This window comes from Stenella coeruleoalba (genome assembly GCF_951394435.1).
Source record: "Stenella coeruleoalba genome assembly, chromosome: 3".
Taxonomy (NCBI): Eukaryota; Metazoa; Chordata; class Mammalia; order Artiodactyla; family Delphinidae; genus Stenella; species Stenella coeruleoalba.
Window position 1 is genome coordinate 153,252,779 of NC_137148.1, and position 19,431 is coordinate 153,272,209.

Here is a 19,431-nt window from a genome sequence, read left to right on the forward strand (position 1 = left end):
GGGCGAGCACAGACACTTTGCGGGAGTTTAACTACTTTTAAAATGCGCTGATACAACCATGTCTCACTTTTGTTTGGATCAGTCAGCAAACGCTTTTTGGAAACCCCAAATTCTCCACACCTCCTACCTTTCGCGCTGCCCTAGTCTCGAAGCTGCCGACACCCCTCCTCAGGCCGCGTCGTCATGGGAGGCGGGTCTGCGTGCTGCTCCTCAAGCCGCGTCGTCAAGGGAGGCGGGTCTGCGTGCGGACGCACGGCGAGCGCGCAGAAGTCCTCGAGCCCCGCCCCCACGGGCCCGCCCGGAGGCTTAAACCGCAACCCCGCGGCTCGGGAGGGCGTTGATGCCCGCGCCAACACCAGGCCGCGCGTGGGCTCCGGAGCGCGGCATGGAGGGCCCGGCCTAGCTTGGGCCCGTGGCCCTATGTCTTCGGGCCGCAGCCGCCGGGCGGTGGGCGCCCGAGGGGCCGGGAGGCGAGCCGGGACCCACAGGAGGATGTGGGCATCCTGTCTGCAGCCAGCGTCCCCGAGGCCGCGCTCAGGCCATGATCACTCGGTGAAGCTGCGCCCGGACAGCGCGGCCGACTCCTTCTCGCGCTCTGAGGACCTGTGCGCGCTGCAGGACTCGGTGCCTCTGCCCTCCGTGCGGGCTTCCCTGAGGGAGGGCCTGCTGGACTTAACGCCGACTGCCGCCGCGGGTAGACTGGGCGCCGCTCCTGAGCACCCTCTGCCCCTGATCTGTATCCAGAGCTTCTTCCAGCCACGGCTTGTCGAGACAGGTTTGTACTTCCCGCTTCCAGGGGCCCTCGTGTGGGCGGTGAGAAGCGGGGTTTTAAATGGTTAACGGTGGAGGGTGGGCACTAGAACCGGTGCCCAGTGACCGGGTGTACGTGCACTGGACGGGGCGTGCGGCCTAGGACTCCTGCCAGCTCGGTGACCCCGGCCGAGTGCCTTAAGGCTTCAAGGTCTCAGTGTTCTCATCTGTAGCATGGGCTTCACAGGACCCAGCCTCTGTGGCGGTTACAAGGATGCACTGTGTTAATGCTTCTAGACTCTACAAAGTAGAACACTTAGCACAGTTTGGAGCATCGTTAATTGTTGCACAGATGTTACCTGGTCTGTTGAATGACTTTGCCTGGTACACACCAAAGCGATTAGGAAATGGATATATCCCAGCTTCATTTCCTTTCCATTCAAACAGGGCTCAGGAAAAAAAAAATTTTTTTCAATAGTTGTATCATATATAGTGGAAAGAGCACCGGTGTCAAGGCAGCTTAGGGTTTGAATTCCAGGGCTTATGCTCTCTGTGGCCCGGACAGGTTTCTTTTGCACTACAATCCCCACACTTGTGAAATGACATTAAAAACCACTCTTTCTGTGGGTTCTTAGAATTAATTAAGCAGGTTATGTGTGTAAAGTATCCTGGCACTTGAATGAATTGTCAGAACCAAGGGCTGCTGGAGACGATGCTTCTGCCCTAGGTAATCTTCCCTTCTACTGGGCAGCAAGTAAACACAAGCACAGGAGTCAGTGCTCTGGAAGAAGTGAGTTCTGCTGCTACAGAGCACAGAATCTCTTTTTTCTTTGATTCAATTTTTATTCTATATTGGAGGATAGTTGATTTACAATATTGTGTTAGTTTCAGGTGTACAGTAAAGTGATTCAGTTATACATATATCCATTCCTTTTCAGATTCTTTCCCCGTACAGTTTGTTACAGGATATGGAGTAGAGGTCCCTGTGCTATGCAGTAGGTCCTTGTTGATTATTTTATATATAGTCGTGTGTATATGTTAATGCCAAACTCCTAATGTATCCCTCCCCGCCATCTTTCCCCTTTGCAGAGCACAGAAACTTGGAAGGGAAAGTTCAGGGTAGGATTCTTGGAGGAAGTGCCATCCTTTCTAAGGATGTGTAGAAGCTCCTGGGGTGGCAGGAGAGAGCAGTGTGTGTTGAAGTTTGAGAAATGTAAGAAATTATGGCAAAACTAATGTACAGGACTGGAACTCAGGGTTTGGGAAAGAAATGAGAGTCGATACTGAAAACTTAGCGGGGCCCAACAGAAAGGCGCCTTGTTTGTCCTGTCAGAAGTTTGGATGTTTATCCTGAAGGCTGCGGGAAACACCAAAGAACAGTGATTTGGAATTCTGGTTTAGAGGCTCACTTGGACCTCCATGTGGAAGGCAGTTGATTGGGTGCTGGGTGAATTGTAATCTAAGGGTCCCACTTAAGTTATAAAAGGTGGGACCGGGTTTTGCAGATCTGAGAGAGAATGGGTGAGGCCTGGTGACCAGTTAGAAAAGGGAGGGCAGCAAGCGTGGGTGACAGTTTACAGCTGCATCTTTTTGAGAGATACAGAGCACAGTAGAAAGGGATTGGGGGTGGCGAGAGGATCTTCCTTCATCTTCAGTGCTTTAGAGGGGCCTGGTAGACAGGTCTGGGCCCAAGGTACAGATGTGGGCTTTTGGGAGGACAGGTGTTTGAAGGCATGGTAGAGACTTAGGTTATCCACAAGAATATCCAAAGAATCATAGGTCTGAGAGTTTTTTTAAGTGGGTATATTTGAGGATGTTTATAAGCTGAGAGAAAGTAGCCAACAGAGGAAGGGTGTAAAGATCTAGGAGAGGAAGTGATTGTTCATTTGTTTGTGAAAAGCTGAACACTTATCGTGTGCCTGGCCCGTTTCTAGGATCTGGGGTTCACACCATCTGTTATCTTTTCTGCAAGGACAGTTCAATTCATCCCCTGGTGAACAGAAGTCAGATTATTCTTTGCATCCCATTCAGATGTAAGAAATGTTTTGTACCTCTGAAGGGAAGCAAGCTGTATCATTTGGTCACCTGCTGATGATAATAGCATTGGCTGAGACCTGACCATTTACAATGAAGGCACTTCTGTAGGTAATAAGTTCCAGGAGGGCCCAAACTGAGTATGTCTGTTTCAGCATTTAGCATGGTTTAGCATCTGAGAGGCCGGTACATTATTGGCATATAGTAGACTTAAAAATGAATATTTGTGGATTGTCTGAATGAGTGGATGTGTGTGATTCACATCCTATTTGCAGGTCCTATGCCCTGCAATGGATTTTCAGTGTCAGGTTGTGACAGTATTTATGACGGGGATTGGCATTGTTCCCTATCTAATGGATAAAGATTACACATGAAAGGACTTTACACTGACATCCTAAAAGCCTCATAGGAATTACTTAACAAAAAAATAAAATTGGATTCTGTATAATTTCTAATTTGTAAGCTGGCCAGAACACTGGTATTTCAGCCAGTCCTCTGGTAGTTCCGATGACGTCCCCATGATCACCCAGGCATAATCAGAATGGCTTTAGGATTTGGGAGCCAAAATGTTCCTCAGTATTTACGGCTTTGCTAGTCCATTTAAGAAAATGGACTATTGAAAAAATAGCTTCAGACACAATATGGCATTTTATGATTTAGCATGAAATCTGAGAAATATAGAGGTTATCGGAAGCCTGCAATGGTAAAGTTCCCTCTGCTATTGAAGTTATTGTCTTTAAACAAAGATTCTACATCACTAATGCTATATATATATATTTTATGATATTCAGGTTAATTTCCAATTCTAAGGAAGTAATTGGTTGGTTGGTATGAGAGATGGTGTGGCTTCCAAAGGTGAAAAGTATTATTTTGTTGTAATTTCCGGCTACCTAAGGATGGGAGAGGCCCAGGACACTGCAGTCAGTATATTATGTGGAGCAGGTTATATTGTGGTTTATTTATGAACTTCTACATGTTTATTTTCTTCTTTGCGGTATGCGGGCCTCTCACTGTTGCGGCCTCTCCCGTTGAGGAGCACAGGCTCCGGACGCACAGGCTCAGCGGCCATGGCTCACGGGCCTAGCCACTCCGCGGCATGTGGGATCTTCCCGGACTGGGGCACGAACCCGTGTCCCCTGCATCGGCAGGCAGACTCTCAACCACTGCGCCACAAGGGAAGCCCACATGTTTATTTTCTATGCAAGTTTGTGTGCTCCTTTTTGAGTTTTGGTAGATAAGTGTTTTGTAACTTTGGAATACTTGGAGTTATATACATATATATATATATATATATATATATAAAACTTATATATATATATATTTTTTTAATGTAGTAGTTAAAGCCGTGGAGAGTGTACTAGTCTACCTAGTTCAAATTCTGGCTTTACCCTATGACTTCCCTGTGGCTTCCTCTGCTCACCTATTAAAAAGGAGGATAATAAGACTGCTGTGGTGAGTTACGTACTAAGTGCTATTTAAGCATTTGCTATAATGATTATGTATACTCGAAGGCAAGGAACTTGCCCCTTGATCGTCTCTGTATTCCTAGTGCTTAAGAATTCCTAGTGCTTTCCTAGTGCATTGTCTTAGGATAGAGATAGCTCAGTATAGTTCTTCTCACTATAAAGTACTGTTAACGTTGAAAGTCTTTGCTCGTGTACTAATAATCTATGACATATCTGCTGAGGACAAGGAAAGGAATAGTTTTAAAACTGCAATGGATAACAAAAGATTGTATGATGTAATGCCTTTATTATGTAATTATAAAACTAACAAATGATCATGGTAGAAAATTTGAAAAACTCCTAGACAAAAGAGAGGTCAGCAAAATTTGGAGTAACTTTCAGAGTGTAGAGTTGTCCATGAATATTAGTGCTTTCATATTTTCCAGGACTTTAAGTAGACTCTGCTTCTTAAGAGTCTATTCATGATATTTTACTTTAATGATGTTTTCATCATGGGGACACACACACACAGAAATCTGTCAAAAAAAAAGGCATGTAAATCACTGATGTTTCAGATAGCCACATGAAATAAAGTGAGAAAAGGTCAACAAGCTGAAAGAATGTGGAGTAGCATCTCCTTAATTGCTTACATAACTCTGATAATTACCTCTTTGTGGATAAAGTAATTAATGGGGAATCTAATTCAAGAAAAATGTATGAACTTCAAGCCTTCTCAAAGCCAAGTATTTCTTTCCACAAAAGGTTACTTTCCACGGCCATTCTTCCTTATTACCAGACAGGGAAAGTGTATTGTATGGCAAAGGGTCTTCCTGAAGGAGGGTGCTTCCCACACTGATTGTCATAAATGACTTCGGAATTACTGTTGCTGTATTACCAAAATCTTAAACTAGGATATTTTTGACAAATATGGTCCTTAGTTAATTTTTAGAGCTACAAACTGTCAGATGGCTCTGAAATGACAATTGTCTGGCTATTCAGGGTGATCACAATATGGTAATGACCTTGAGGTATCACTAAAAAGCAGGAAGGTGTGAGTCTTCCTTTGGTGCCAGAGTGAAATGCGAGTTGGAGTTGGAGTTGGAAAAGAGGCCCACAACCAAGTGATAGAGAAGGAAATGTGAGGTCATTGGTGAAAAACCAGGTTGAAGTTAAGGTGAAGAGGCATGAGGAAATGGTCAACGGTTACAGTATTACAAAGATCATCAAGAAGCATATCCATGAATGTAGTTTGTATTGCAATCTGCTGAAAAAGAGACAAATATCCTGGCCTGGCCTTCATGGAGATTATATTTTATTGATTCTGATAATAGATTATTGTTGAAAAGGGCCTCCTATAAATTATAACCATGCAAAGGCAGCAAGATAATTTATTTTTCTTTATGTATGTGTTTCATTCCTACTCACTTCTCTCTTAGGGGAAGAGAAAATCACACACAAAAAAATGTCAAGTCTCAGCTATTCCTTTTCAAAATATTTTTTTTCCAAATTCCAGTGGAGGCAATAGGTTAACTGTTAAGATTTGTAAGGCTCAAAAAGCTAGATTTTTACAAAGTGTAGCCAAATTTCATTCCATAAATAATAGCTTTGGAAAGAATATGTGGTGATGCAAAGTTGGAAAAAGCTGGTTTTCCTTCCGTGAATGGCTTCACTGTCTTGGGAGAAGAGGCAGAGGAGAAATCAAAGTAATTAAACATAGGGTGAGTTTTCCTGATAGGGGACTCTAGTGCTTTAAAATAGACTAGATAATCCTAGGGATGATCTGAGGGTAGAACAGACCAATGCCTCATTTCCAATCTGGTACCCTGGAAGAAAACAGTGTATTTCCTTTGAGGTCTTGAGAGGTTTTTCTTCTGCTTTGTTTTGGTTTTGGTTCATTTTGTAATCAACCTTATTAAGGTATCATTTACATACAATAAAATGCAGACATTTTTAGTCAAGGGTTCAGTGACTTTTAATTAATGTATACATTTGTTTAACTACCACCCCCATAAAGATAGATAACAATTCTAAAACCCTAGAAAGTTTCCTCCTAGGCTTTTGCAAAAGTATCCCCATCTCCCACCCCAAGGCCACCACGGATCTGTTTTTTATCTTTAGAGATGACTTTTGCCGAGTTTACAATTTCATGTAAGTTGAATAATACAGTAGGTGCCCTTCTGATCTGGCTTCACTTGCTCAGCATATGGTTTTTGAGATTCATTCACGTTGGGATGTTTTAAACCAGGACTTTAGCCTGGGTGGCTGATGTTGTCTGAAGGCACCTATAGGTACATCTGAGTCTCTGGCATTGTCACTGTCTGTTCTTGGCTCAGTATTTTCAACTTTACTAAGAAGCACAAGGTTGAAGTAAGGAAGATCATTGTCAGTATAATGGAGGTGAAGTGGGTTCTGTTATATAATATTCTCAGCAAAAATTGACCTGCTTGGAATCATTGTGTTGATAATCGACAAGGATTCTCTTCCTCCAAAAGCCTTGATACTATAAACCTTCTAAAGGACGCTGTCCTAGGACCCTTCTTTTAGTTTTCATATTTTGGGAAACATTTCTGGAAAATTCAAATGCTCACAACCTGAAAGAAGCAATTATTCACCTGAAGGCTAACTCTGCTAAAGTTGAGTTGTCTGACCTTTACATGCTGATAGAACCCAAATAGCCTTGCAAAACAATGCTCTCTTATTGGATATAAGCATATAGATTGTTTAAGGTGGACGTGTGTATGCAGTAAAGTGAAAAAACAAAGAATCTTTGAGTTTCCCTTGCTGGTTTTTTTTAGTTTTTCATTTAAGTTTCTATAGTGTATGCTAATGGCTCAGGGAAACCTCAGGTTAGTTTTAGGTCCACTCTTTACGTAAATGTTGAAGTACTCCATACCCACCTTTTTTCTACCTTCCTTCTTTTCTTCCATCTTTCCTTTCTAACTTCTTATAATCCATTATACTTAATCCTGCATTTGCTGAGGTGGCAATTAGTGTAGGAAAATACTGTGAAATTTTGCTGTTCAGAATGCCTGTTGACCAAATTCTATACTGAGAAAAGGTCTGAATTTACCCAGAGTAACCCTTTCTCAGCGTCTTTGAATAAACGCCATAGAAAGTGGGCTATATATAATATCCTGACAGGTATGTAGAACTCATAGCAATTGCCCTAAAGAGCTTACCTAGCGTAGATGCATATGAATGCATTTAATGATTGTTTTATTGGCAGCAGTGCCAACCTACACAGTCTGTTTGGTTTTATATCATTCTCATTACCTGCTGTTTACCACTGTATACATTGCTAATGGCGTGGTTTCTATGGCTTGTGAATTTCACGGCCAAATAATATGTAATTTATTGCACACTTCAGTGTAGAAGATGGAGACTCCATAACTTTTCGTGTGCTCTTTGCCCCTTTGGAAAGTATTACACTGAGATCAGGCAAAGTAATAAATTTATTTCAAATGTGCGTGATAGCTAAACATCAATTAGGACTGATGGGCAATATTTCTTCTTCCAGCAACATAACAGTTTTTAAAGACTAAGCCACTGAACGTGGAGTCACTGAACATGGGACTCAGTTCACTGGGATCCTTCTTAGAAAAATAAAGGACAACTTGAATTGGATTTGTGTGGCTTATTCAAGTAGTAACTAATCAGCTACATCTTGGTGAACTTAATTTGTCACAGTCGTTTGGTATTTTATTAACTCCCTTCCCCTTCTTCCCCCGACTCTCAGGAGAACGGATCATGAGTATCTTAAAACATATTAAGTCATCTTCCATCCCTGTTAATCTAACTACAAAAGCACACTTTCCTTATCCAATGTAACTTACTGTCTTTTAGAGTGGCTGGGGTTTTAATTCTCCACAAAATTTAAACCAGCAAAGAGAAACATTTTCAAGGAGCCACCACATGGTAGCGCTTTAGAAAGAAAACTTTAGAATTAAGGGCAACTATATCATTTTATAGCTAAAGCACCTGAGGCCTAAATTAGGAAGGTAACCATCAAGGTCAGGGAAGGGGTGGAAGATCAGGTTTCAAGCTGAGGAAGAGTCTACAGGGACTCAATCTGAGCAGGTCAGAAACTGAAAGGAGACCACAAATGTTCTGGGAAGGCTGGCATCTGGCCTCCAGTGTGGGGTTCAGACAGGGAGTGGGCCCGGTGGGAACTGCGCTTCTGCAGTAGGCAGAGAAGTCCACCTCCCCTCCGGAAAGTGCCACTGACATCAGGGAGTTGAGGGGAAAGAGCAATGAATTCCAGTCCACCTGAGAAAGCAGGCCAGTCTGATTAACTCTGAATTTAGGCTTATTTCAGATACTTCTTGAGAAAGAACTTGGACAAGAGCAAGTCCCACGCAGCCTCTTTTAAATCCATGCCCAGTATTTTCTGGTGGAGCTGCTTAAACCCTCCAAGTGACTCCAGTATTTTAATTTCACTCTGTATTTAATTCCGACAGTTCTGTGACTGATTATTTAATGGGCAAATAAGTAGGGTCACAAAAGAGTGTGAATGTATTTTACAGGATGAAGATGGGTGGAGTGGAGCAGTCTGGAACAGGACACCAATAAAAAGGGATCTTGGTAAAGAAGAACGTCTATTAGAAATGGAGAGGAATTCGCAAGGAAATTAGTGCCTGACACCACGCCCTTCTCTCTGCATGTTTAGAAGCTAGTTTCTAATTTTATTTTCATAGGAGATGTGCCTGTGATGAATTGTCTTTTACCTCCACACTATTTGTCACATGGACATATTGTGAAGTTTGTGTGAGAGAAAGCAAGTATTAGAATTTGTTTTGCACGGAGCTATAATCACTTCCTGGAACAATACAGGGTAGAAGGAAAAGGAAAGGAAGGTGGAAACAAAGGAGAAAGACAGCTAATGATGCTGGAGTCTCCCGCTGGGATTTGTGGTATCTCTTTTTGAAACTAGGTACAGAAAGTCAGAACTTGACTGATTGTTTCTTGTTCACGGTTTGTTTTCATTTTTGTTTTTTTTCTTGCTCTCTCATCAGTTACTCCAGCCAGTGCCATGTCAGTTTCAGTTTCAGTAAGCATGCCTGTCTTGTTTCCATTTGCATTATTCATGCAAACGTTGATTGAACTAATGACCCCGAGTTATCACGGAAATAAGTGGATAAAACTAAATAAAATCTAACAGCACAAAAGAGTAATAATAAAATATATCAAAAATTAGAATGCATTAAAACAAGTGGAAGAAGAAAAAGTAGTAAAAGAAATTTAAGATCTCAGCATTGCTTGAGAAGCAGTACAAGAGCTAATAAGTCATGGTACATGTGTAACTGCTACTTGTGTAAAAGTAACAAGCTAATATAAGGGAAAATGGAATTTGAAGAAATGTCAAAGGAAGAAATAAGAGCAAAAGGAACACAACAAGGTGGGACAAAGAGTAAACAAGGAGTAAACGGTCTGTAAGAAAATACATTTACTGTAAATACTCAAAGGACAAGGATTATTGAAACAAACAAAAAACCTAATTCTATGCCACCTACAAGAGACAAGAGTCAGGTTGAAAATGAAAGGATTCAAAAATTATGTCATAACAACAATAAGTAAAACTGAAGAAGATTTTTTAATGTTAACATAGATTTGAAAGCAAAATGTATCACTGGCGATAAGGCAGGATAATAAAACCCACTGTTACTTTACAAGGAATATATTATAAGTCTAAACTTCAATGCAATATATGAAGGGAAATTCCAAAAATCTAAGTAGAAATAGAAAAATCTAAATTACCTAGATCAGTAACATAGAACCACAACAACAAATCAGCAGATTATAGAAGATCTGAATACCATCATTAAGAACTTGGGCCTAAATTTACATAAAACACTGCACCAACCATGATGGAATATATATATTATGCAGAAATTTTTAGGTGCACATGGCACATTTATAAAATTGCCTATATTCTGGTTATAAAACAAGACTCCGAATAAGCAAGAAATTTAAAACTATATAACCAATATTTTACCAAATAGTTGGATATTTAAAACATACTTCTGATCATTATGTAGGTCAAAGATAAAGTCACAATGGGAATTAGAATTTTATTAATTGGATGGTAATGAAAATATGCCATAACAAAACCTGTGGGTTGCAAATAAAGCTGTGGTCACAGAGAAGTTTATGTATTCCAATTATACTTTCTAAATGTAAAATGGAAAGGAATAAAGCAACTAGAAGATAACCTATCACCCTGAGGTAGGCAGCTCCTGAACTGTACCTGGTGGAGAAGGCAGGGCAGAACTTCAGGAGGCCAGCTGAGAGCACGGTGAACACCATGTCAGGAGCAGTCTCCAAGAAAGAGAATTTAATGTACAAAGGGATGACTAAAATATATTTAAGAGCTAGCACCCTGACCCCTCTTAAGGATGACTTATGTTGCTGGGGAAAAAATAAGAAGTGCTCGATGTAGAAGGTGAATAGCTTTATAATTCCCAGGAGAATCTTTGTACCAGGACCACACAATGAAGAACTTGGAGTCCCCATGGCTAATCCAGCAGAGAGAAAAGGAGAAATAGAGATGCGAGAGAAAATAAAGGGAACTCTTGGTGCAATTCGGTGCTGCTGCAGGCCCAAGTCCAGGTATGTGCTCTCTATCTCCACATCTTAAATAAAAGCCACCATGTTCCTCAGTCTTTCAGGTACTTAGAATTTCTCTTTAGAACCTGAAAATGGGGTCAGGTTTCCTGTCTGCATTGCTAGAGTACAAAATAGAGGCAGGATGTTTGAAATAGTTCTCCATCTGGCAGAGGAGGCCTTGAAGCTGTGAGCCACTCGCTGCAAACCAGCAGGACATGAAGGATTCTTGAGATGATCTGAAGCTACTGGGAGGCCTTTGAGGAGTTAAATCCCATAGTAAATACTGTACCTTCAATGGCCCCTTCTCCCTCTCTGTCCAGTCTTCCTCCACTCCCGTGGGGGCCCAAAGGGGTTTAATGAGCACTCTTTGACTTGTACTTGGTGGTCCCAGAACTTGACGTGGGCTTGGAGACTTCCATGAAAAGTCTGCCTTCCATCTACTGGCTTGGGTTTCTTGGGCTCTCTGCTCCAGGCTAATCCCTTCAACCTGCTTTTTCCATTTCTGCCAATAATCCCCCTCTCCAGACCTTCCTAATGCTCTTCTGGAGCGGGAGGAGACTTACTGAGGGCAATGTTTATTTCTAGAGGGAGAGGTGACCACATGACTTCACACTGGTCGTCCCCTTGATTATTCAGTTTCTGTCTAGATTAGTCGTGGGTGTTTGTGCACCCCAGCCTCACCCCCAGGAGGCTTTAGAACACTGTCCTTATCTCAGCACTGAGCCTCTATCTAGCCTCCTTCCCTCTCTCTCCTTACCCATCTTTACCCACAGACTCGCAGGCTTTCTGGACCTCTGAGGAAGATAAGCACTTCACAGAACCTCTGCTACAGAACCAAACATATTGAAATGACTCTTTACCAAGATACTGAAACAACAGAAAAAGAATAGATGACGATTGTTTCTCCTGAGGGTTCAGTTACCTAGGGGGCCTTTAGCAATCTTTGATTGATAAATCTAACCTTTCCTTCCTTGGCAATAGTTGATCACACTGTAAGGAAAACAAGTTGGAGAATGGAAAAATAATATTTGGATTTCAATGAAATAATAAAGATGCAGGGGCTATCTTTGACTTTTGCAAGGTGAGAAGAGAGTTTACATTTTGATTATTTGATGGCAGGAATCCCTTTTAAAACAGGGCCAGTCTGCATGATGCATTTAAAAATCAACCTTTTCAAATATAGCCATAACCCCCACAAGATTTCTTGATTTCTCTGGGGTCTAATAAACCATCACATCTCACAGTGGTGCCCTGTATATTAAAGTGATAAACATAACCTGGAAGCACGGCAGTGGCTAAAAATATGGAGCTGGAAGCCATTCGTTGAAATGATGTTTTGCTTTTAATTCATTGCATAAAATGCTAATGTCCAAATTCAGGCAGGTTGATCTTATCAACCATCAAGAGCTTCAACCCTGCTAACAGCTAAGTATGCACTTTTAAACCCTACTTTGACTGCTCCAGAAACTTACTGGGTTTCGTTAATGCCTCTGTTACTATTTCCTTTGTGTCATTTTGTTTTTCTTTAAAAACACAGCTGTGTGATCTTGGGGAAGTTACATTATTTCCTTGAGACTTGGTTGCCTTCTCTGTGCATATCTGGGTATAATTTTAGTATTGCACAATAGAATTTTTGTTGAAAATGAAAATATTCTATATCTGTACTATGTAAAGCAGTATTCAGTAGCTACATGAAACTAATAAACATGTTTGAAATATGGCAAATGCAAATGAGGAACTGAATTTTTAATCTTATTTTTAAATTTGTTTAAATATAAATAATGCCACGTGGCTAGCATCTCTTGACAGTACAGATCTACAATATTTTAAGGACACTTTCCACTCAAAAACTCTACCATTCATTAACTCAACCTAAATATTTTTGCCCTCTGACAAACAAAAAATAATTTATGCTTCCCTTGAAATTATCTGTCAAGACCTTTATCAGTTTGGGGACATTATATTCTTAAAATTGACTTTGCTTTATGAAACTTTAATAATGTTGGAATTCCCTGCCCTTGGTACCACCTTTGTGATGATGGGAAATATTGCGGATAATCAAGGACCATTTCAAGAGATCATGGAGAGAAACCTCCTTCTGGATTTAATTTCATTATGAGGATGTCAAAATGCTAAATTACTTAAAATAAAACCCATACCGTTTTTATGCTAAGTTATATGCTACATGTAGCTGGAAAAATGTTAAAAAGATTTTTAAAGAACTGCGCATCTATTTTTGAAGCTGATTTGGCTGTTCAAGGCTTGCTAGCACTTTATCCATCTCAGTACTATTTCACTTAGTAAACAAATGCAGTTGCCATAATTGCTGCATATGTGTCTGTGTTCCCTTCTAGGCTGTATGTTTTTGAAGTTAGAAACTATATTTATATCACAGCCCCTATGTATAGCACAATATCCATTGCTAATTCAGATTGTGTTTTAAGATGAGACAAAATTTAAGACTTTTATTATAGTCATAAACATCTAGCAAACCAACCAGAAAATAAAAACTAATTTTCAGTTGGTTGACCAAGAACAAAAAAGAGAGGAATACCTAGTGCAAAATCATATCTCTAATATCTACTGTTGGATTTAGAGCACACACATGCTAAACTTATTTTAAAATATCTTCTCATCAAAGATTTGAGGTTAGACCTGAAAAAATCATATCAGAAGTGAAAATAATTATGTGGTCTGACCAGCGTGGATCACACAAAGTGTATACAATATATAAAGTACATAAACTATGAGGTCCTACTGTATAGCACAGGCAACTATATTCAAGACCTTGTAATAACCTGTAAAGGAAAAGGATCTGAAAAAAGAAATATATATATCTGAATCACTTGGCTGTACACCTGAAACACAACATTGTCAATCAACTATACTTCAAGTAAAACAAAACAAAACAAAGTAAGTGTAAAGGGAAGTATAGTTTTATAAATTCACCTCTGATATCCAATGGCCCAACTGAAAGACAACAGAAAGTACAACTTTCTAGGAGACAGGACATGGCCAGCAAACCAGGCCGTTACCCTCGGTAACGGTCATAACTGCCAAAAAATATACAGACTAGCCTGCATTCATGAATACATAGGAATTCTTCATTTATCTGGCATTATTAGGCAATGAGGTATTGTATGTTAGGAGAAGTTTTTTTTAAATGACAAATTGAAGAGGAGTTATTTTAACCTTCACTTGGTAATTTTTTCCTAAAATTAAGAAATGTATCCACTGGTGTATTTAATGTTCCCGTGATAAATCGGGGTCATCAGTTCAATCAACGTTTGCATGAATAATGAATAATGCAAATGGAAACAAGACAGGCATGCTTACTGAAACTGAAACTGACATGGCACTGGCTGGAGTAACTGATGAGAGAGCAAGAAAAAAAACAAAAATGAAAACAAACCGTGAACAAGAAACAATCAGTCAAGTTCTGACTTTCTGTACCTAGTTTCAAAAAGAGATACCACAAATCCCAGCGGGAGACTCCAGCATCATTAGCTGTCTTTCTCCTTTGTTTCCACCTTCCTTTCCTTTTCCTTCTACCCTGTATTGTTCCAGGAAGTGATTATAGCTCCGTGCAAAACAAATTCTAATACTTGCTTTCTCTCACACAAACTTCACAATATGTCCATGTGACAAATAGTGTGGAGGTAAAAGACAATTCATCACAGGCACATCTCCTATGAAAATAAAATTAGAAACTAGCTTCTAAACATGCAGAGAGAAGGGCGTGGTGTCAGGCACTAATTTCCTTGCGCATTCCTCTCCATTTCTAATAGACGTTCTTCTTTACCAAGATCCCTTTTTATTGGTGTCCTGTTCCAGACTGCTCCACTCCACCCATCTTCATCCTGTAAAATACATTCACACTCTTTTGTGACCCTACTTATTTGCCCATTAAATAATCAGTCACAGAACTGTCGGAATTAAATACAGAGTGAAATTAAAATACTGGAGGCACTTGGAGGGTTTAAGCAGCTCCACCAGAAAATACTGGGCATGGATTTAAAAGAGGCTGCGTGGGACTTGCTCTTGTCCAAGTTCTTTCTCAAGAAGTATCTGAAATAAGCCTAAATTCAGAGTTAATCAGACTGGCCTGCTTTCTCAGGTGGACTGGAATTCATTGCTCTTTCCCCTCAACTCCCTGATGTCAGTGGCACTTTCCGGAGGGGAGGTGGACTTCTCTGCCTACTGCAGAAGCGCAGTTCCCACCGGGCCCACTCCCTGTCTGAACCCCACACTGGAGGCCAGATGCCAGCCTTCCCAGAACATTTGTGGTCTCCTTTCAGTTTCTGACCTGCTCAGATTGAGTCCCTGTAGACTCTTCCTCAGCTTGAAACCTGATCTTCCACCCCTTCCCTGACCTTGATGGTTACCTTCCTAATTTAGGCCTCAGGTGCTTTAGCTATAAAATGATATAGTTGCCCTTAATTCTAAAGTTTTCTTTCTAAAGCGCTACCATGTGGTGGCTCCTTGAAAATGTTTCTCTTTGCTGGTTTAAATTTTGTGGAGAATTAAAACCCCAGCCACTCTAAAAGACAGTAAGTTACATTGGATAAGGAAAGTGTGCTTTTGTAGTTAGATTAACAGGGATGGAAGATGACTTAATATGTTTTAAGATACTCATGATCCGTTCTCCTGAGAGTCGGGGGAAGAAGGGGAAGGGAGTTAATAAAATACCAAACGACTGTGACAAATTAAGTTCACCAAGATGTAGCTGATTAGTTACTACTTGAATAAGCCACACAAATCCAATTCAAGTTGTCCTTTATTTTTCTAAGAAGGATCCCAGTGAACTGAGTCCCATGTTCAGTGACTCCACGTTCAGTGGCTTAGTCTTTAAAAACTGTTATGTTGCTGGAAGCAGAAATATTGCCCATCAGTCCTAATTGATGTTTAGCTATCACGCACATTTGAAATAAATTTATTACTTTGCCTGATCTCAGTGTAATACATTCCAAAGGGGCAAAGAGCACACGAAAAGTTATGGAGTCTCCATCTTCTACACTGAAGTGTGCAATAAATTACATATTATTTGGCCGTGAAATTCACAAGCCATAGAAACCACGCCATTAGCAATGTATACAGTGGTAAACAGCAGGTAATGAGAATGATATAAAACAAAAGACTGTGTATGTTGGCACTGCTGCCAATAAAACAATCATTAAATGCATTCATATGCATCTACGCTAGGTAAGCTCTTTAGGGCAATTGCTATGAGTTCTACATACCTGTCAGGATATTATATATAGCCCAGTTTCTATGGCGTTTATTCAAAGACTCTGAGAAAGGGTTACTCTGGGTGAATTCAGACCTTTTCTCAATATAGAATTTGGTCAACATGCATTCTGAACAGCAAAATTTCACAGTATTTTCCTACACTAATTGCCACCTCAGCAAATGCAGGATTAAGTATAATGGATTATAAGAAGTTAGAAAGGAAAGATGGAAGAAAAGAAGGAAGGTAGAAAAAAGGTGGGTATGGAGTACTTCAACATTTACGTAAAGAGTGGACCTAAAACTAACCTGAGGTTTCCCTGAGCCATTAGCATACACTATAGAAACTTAAATGAAAAACTAAAAAAAACCAGCAAGGGAAACTCAAAGATTCTTTGTTTTTTCACTTTACTGCATACACACGTCCACCTTAAACAATCTATATGCTTATATCCAATAAGAGAGCATTGTTTTGCAAGGCTATTTGGGTTCTATCAGCATGTAAAGGTCAGACAACTCAACTTTAGCAGAGTTAGCCTTCAGGTGAATAATTGCTTCTTTCAGGTTGTGAGCATTTGAATTTTCCAGAAATGTTTCCCAAAATATGAAAACTAAAAGAAGGGTCCTAGGACAGCGTCCTTTAGAAGGTTTATAGTATCAAGGCTTTTGGAGGAAGAGAATCCTTGTCGATTATCAACACAATGATTCCAAGCAGGTCAATTTTTGCTGAGAATATTATATAACAGAACCCACTTCACCTCCATTATACTGACAATGATCTTCCTTACTTCAACCTTGTGCTTCTTAGTAAAGTTGAAAATACTGAGCCAAGAACAGACAGTGACAATGCCAGAGACTCAGATGTACCTATAGGTGCCTTCAGACAACATCAGCCACCCAGGCTAAAGTCCTGGTTTAAAACATCCCAACGTGAATGAATCTCAAAAACCATATGCTGAGCAAGTGAAGCCAGATCAGAAGGGCACCTACTGTATTATTCAACTTACATGAAATTGTAAACTCGGCAAAAGTCATCTCTAAAGATAAAAAACAGATCCGTGGTGGCCTTGGGGTGGGAGATGGGGATACTTTTGCAAAAGCCTAGGAGGAAACTTTCTAGGGTTTTAGAATTGTTATCTATCTTTATGGGGGTGGTAGTTAAACAAATGTATACATTAATTAAAAGTCACTGAACCCTTGACTAAAAATGTCTGCATTTTATTGTATGTAAATGATACCTTAATAAGGTTGATTACAAAATGAACCAAAACCAAAACAAAGCAGAAGAAAAACCTCTCAAGACCTCAAAGGAAATACACTGTTTTCTTCCAGGGTACCAGATTGGAAATGAGGCATTGGTCTGTTCTACCCTCAGATCATCCCTAGGATTATCTAGTCTATTTTAAAGCACTAGAGTCCCCTATCAGGAAAACTCACCCTATGTTTAATTACTTTGATTTCTCCTCTGCCTCTTCTCCCAAGACAGTGAAGCCATTCACGGAAGGAAAACCAGCTTTTTCCAACTTTGCATCACCACATATTCTTTCCAAAGCTATTATTTATGGAATGAAATTTGGCTACACTTTGTAAAAATCTAGCTTTTTGAGCCTTACAAATCTTAACAGTTAACCTATTGCCTCCACTGGAATTTGGAAAAAAAATATTTTGAAAAGGAATAGCTGAGACTTGACATTTTTTTGTGTGTGATTTTCTCTTCCCCTAAGAGAGAAGTGAGTAGGAATGAAACACATACATAAAGAAAAATAAATTATCTTGCTGCCTTTGCATGGTTATAATTTATAGGAGGCCCTTTTCAACAATAATCTATTATCAGAATCAATAAAATATAATCTCCATGAAGGCCAGGCCAGGATATTTGTCTCTTTTTCAGCAGATTGCAATACAAACTACATTCATGGATATGCTTCTTGATGATCTTTGTAATACTGTAACCGTTGACCATTTCCTCATGCCTCTTCACCTTAACTTCAACCTGGTTTTTCACCAATGACCTCACATTTCCTTCTCTATCACTTGGTTGTGGGCCTCTTTTCCAACTCCAACTCCAACTCGCATTTCACTCTGGCACCAAAGGAAGACTCACACCTTCCTGCTTTTTAGTGATACCTCAAGGTCATTACCATATTGTGATCACCCTGAATAGCCAGACAATTGTCATTTCAGAGCCATCTGACAGTTTGTAGCTCTAAAAATTAACTAAGGACCATATTTGTCAAAAATATCCTAGTTTAAGATTTTGGTAATACAGCAACAGTAATTCCGAAGTCATTTATGACAATCAGTGTGGGAAGCACCCTCCTTCAGGAAGACCCTTTGCCATACAATACACTTTCCCTGTCTGGTAATAAGGAAGAATGGCCGTGGAAAGTAACCTTTTGTGGAAAGAAATACTTGGCTTTGAGAAGGCTTGAAGTTCATACATTTTTCTTGAATTAGATTCCCCATTAATTACTTTATCCACAAAGAGGTAATTATCAGAGTTATGTAAGCAATTAAGGAGATGCTACTCCACATTCTTTCAGCTTGTTGACCTTTTCTCACTTTATTTCATGTGGCTATCTGAAACATCAGTGATTTACATGCCTTTTTTTTTGACAGATTTCTGTGTGTGTGTGTCCCCATGATGAAAACATCATTAAAGTAAAATATCATGAATAGACTCTTAAGAAGCAGAGTCTACTTAAAGTCCTGGAAAATATGAAAGCACTAATATTCATGGACAACTCTACACTCTGAAAGTTACTCCAAATTTTGCTGACCTCTCTTTTGTCTAGGAGTTTTTCAAATTTTCTACCATGATCATTTGTTAGTTTTATAATTACATAATAAAGGCATTACATCATACAATCTTTTGTTATCCATTGCAGTTTTAAAACTATTCCTTTCCTTGTCCTCAGCAGATATGTCATAGATTATTAGTACACGAGCAAAGACTTTCAACGTTAACAGTACTTTATAGTGAGAAGAACTATACTGAGCTATCTCTATCCTAAGACAATGCACTAGGAAAGCACTAGGAATTCTTAAGCACTAGGAATACAGAGACGATCAAGGGGCAAGTTCCTTGCCTTCGAGTATACATAATCATTATAGCAAATGCTTAAATAGCACTTAGTACGTAACTCACCACAGCAGTCTTATTATCCTCCTTTTTAATAGGTGAGCAGAGGAAGCCACAGGGAAGTCATAGGGTAAAGCCAGAATTTGAACTAGGTAGACTAGTACACTCTCCACGGCTTTAACTACTACATTAAAAAAATATATATATATATAAGTTTTATATATATATATATATATATATATATGTATATAACTCCAAGTATTCCAAAGTTACAAAACACTTATCTACCAA

General features: G+C 39.8%; 1 protein-coding gene across 2 annotated transcripts; it reads left to right on the plus strand.

Annotated features, from left to right (window-relative positions):
* Positions 1 to 317: 317 nt before the first annotated feature.
* Positions 318 to 19,214, plus strand: LOC307183369 (centrosomal protein of 78 kDa-like). Of its 2 annotated transcripts, XR_013827458.1 has the most exons (3): positions 318 to 775; positions 10,692 to 10,835; positions 18,678 to 19,214. XR_013827458.1 is itself a non-coding variant. In XM_079915778.1 (2 exons), exons 1-2 carry the CDS (start codon positions 421 to 423, stop codon positions 10,769 to 10,771), a joined length of 435 nt encoding a protein of 144 aa, XP_079771904.1. In that variant the 5' UTR covers positions 318 to 420; the 3' UTR covers positions 10,772 to 10,968. The 2 variants fall into 2 exon arrangements, 1 of the variants encoding a protein (XP_079771904.1); XM_079915778.1 differs by lacking the exon at positions 18,678 to 19,214 and having other exon boundaries at positions 10,692 to 10,968.
* The last annotated feature ends 217 nt before the right edge of the window (positions 19,215 to 19,431 follow it).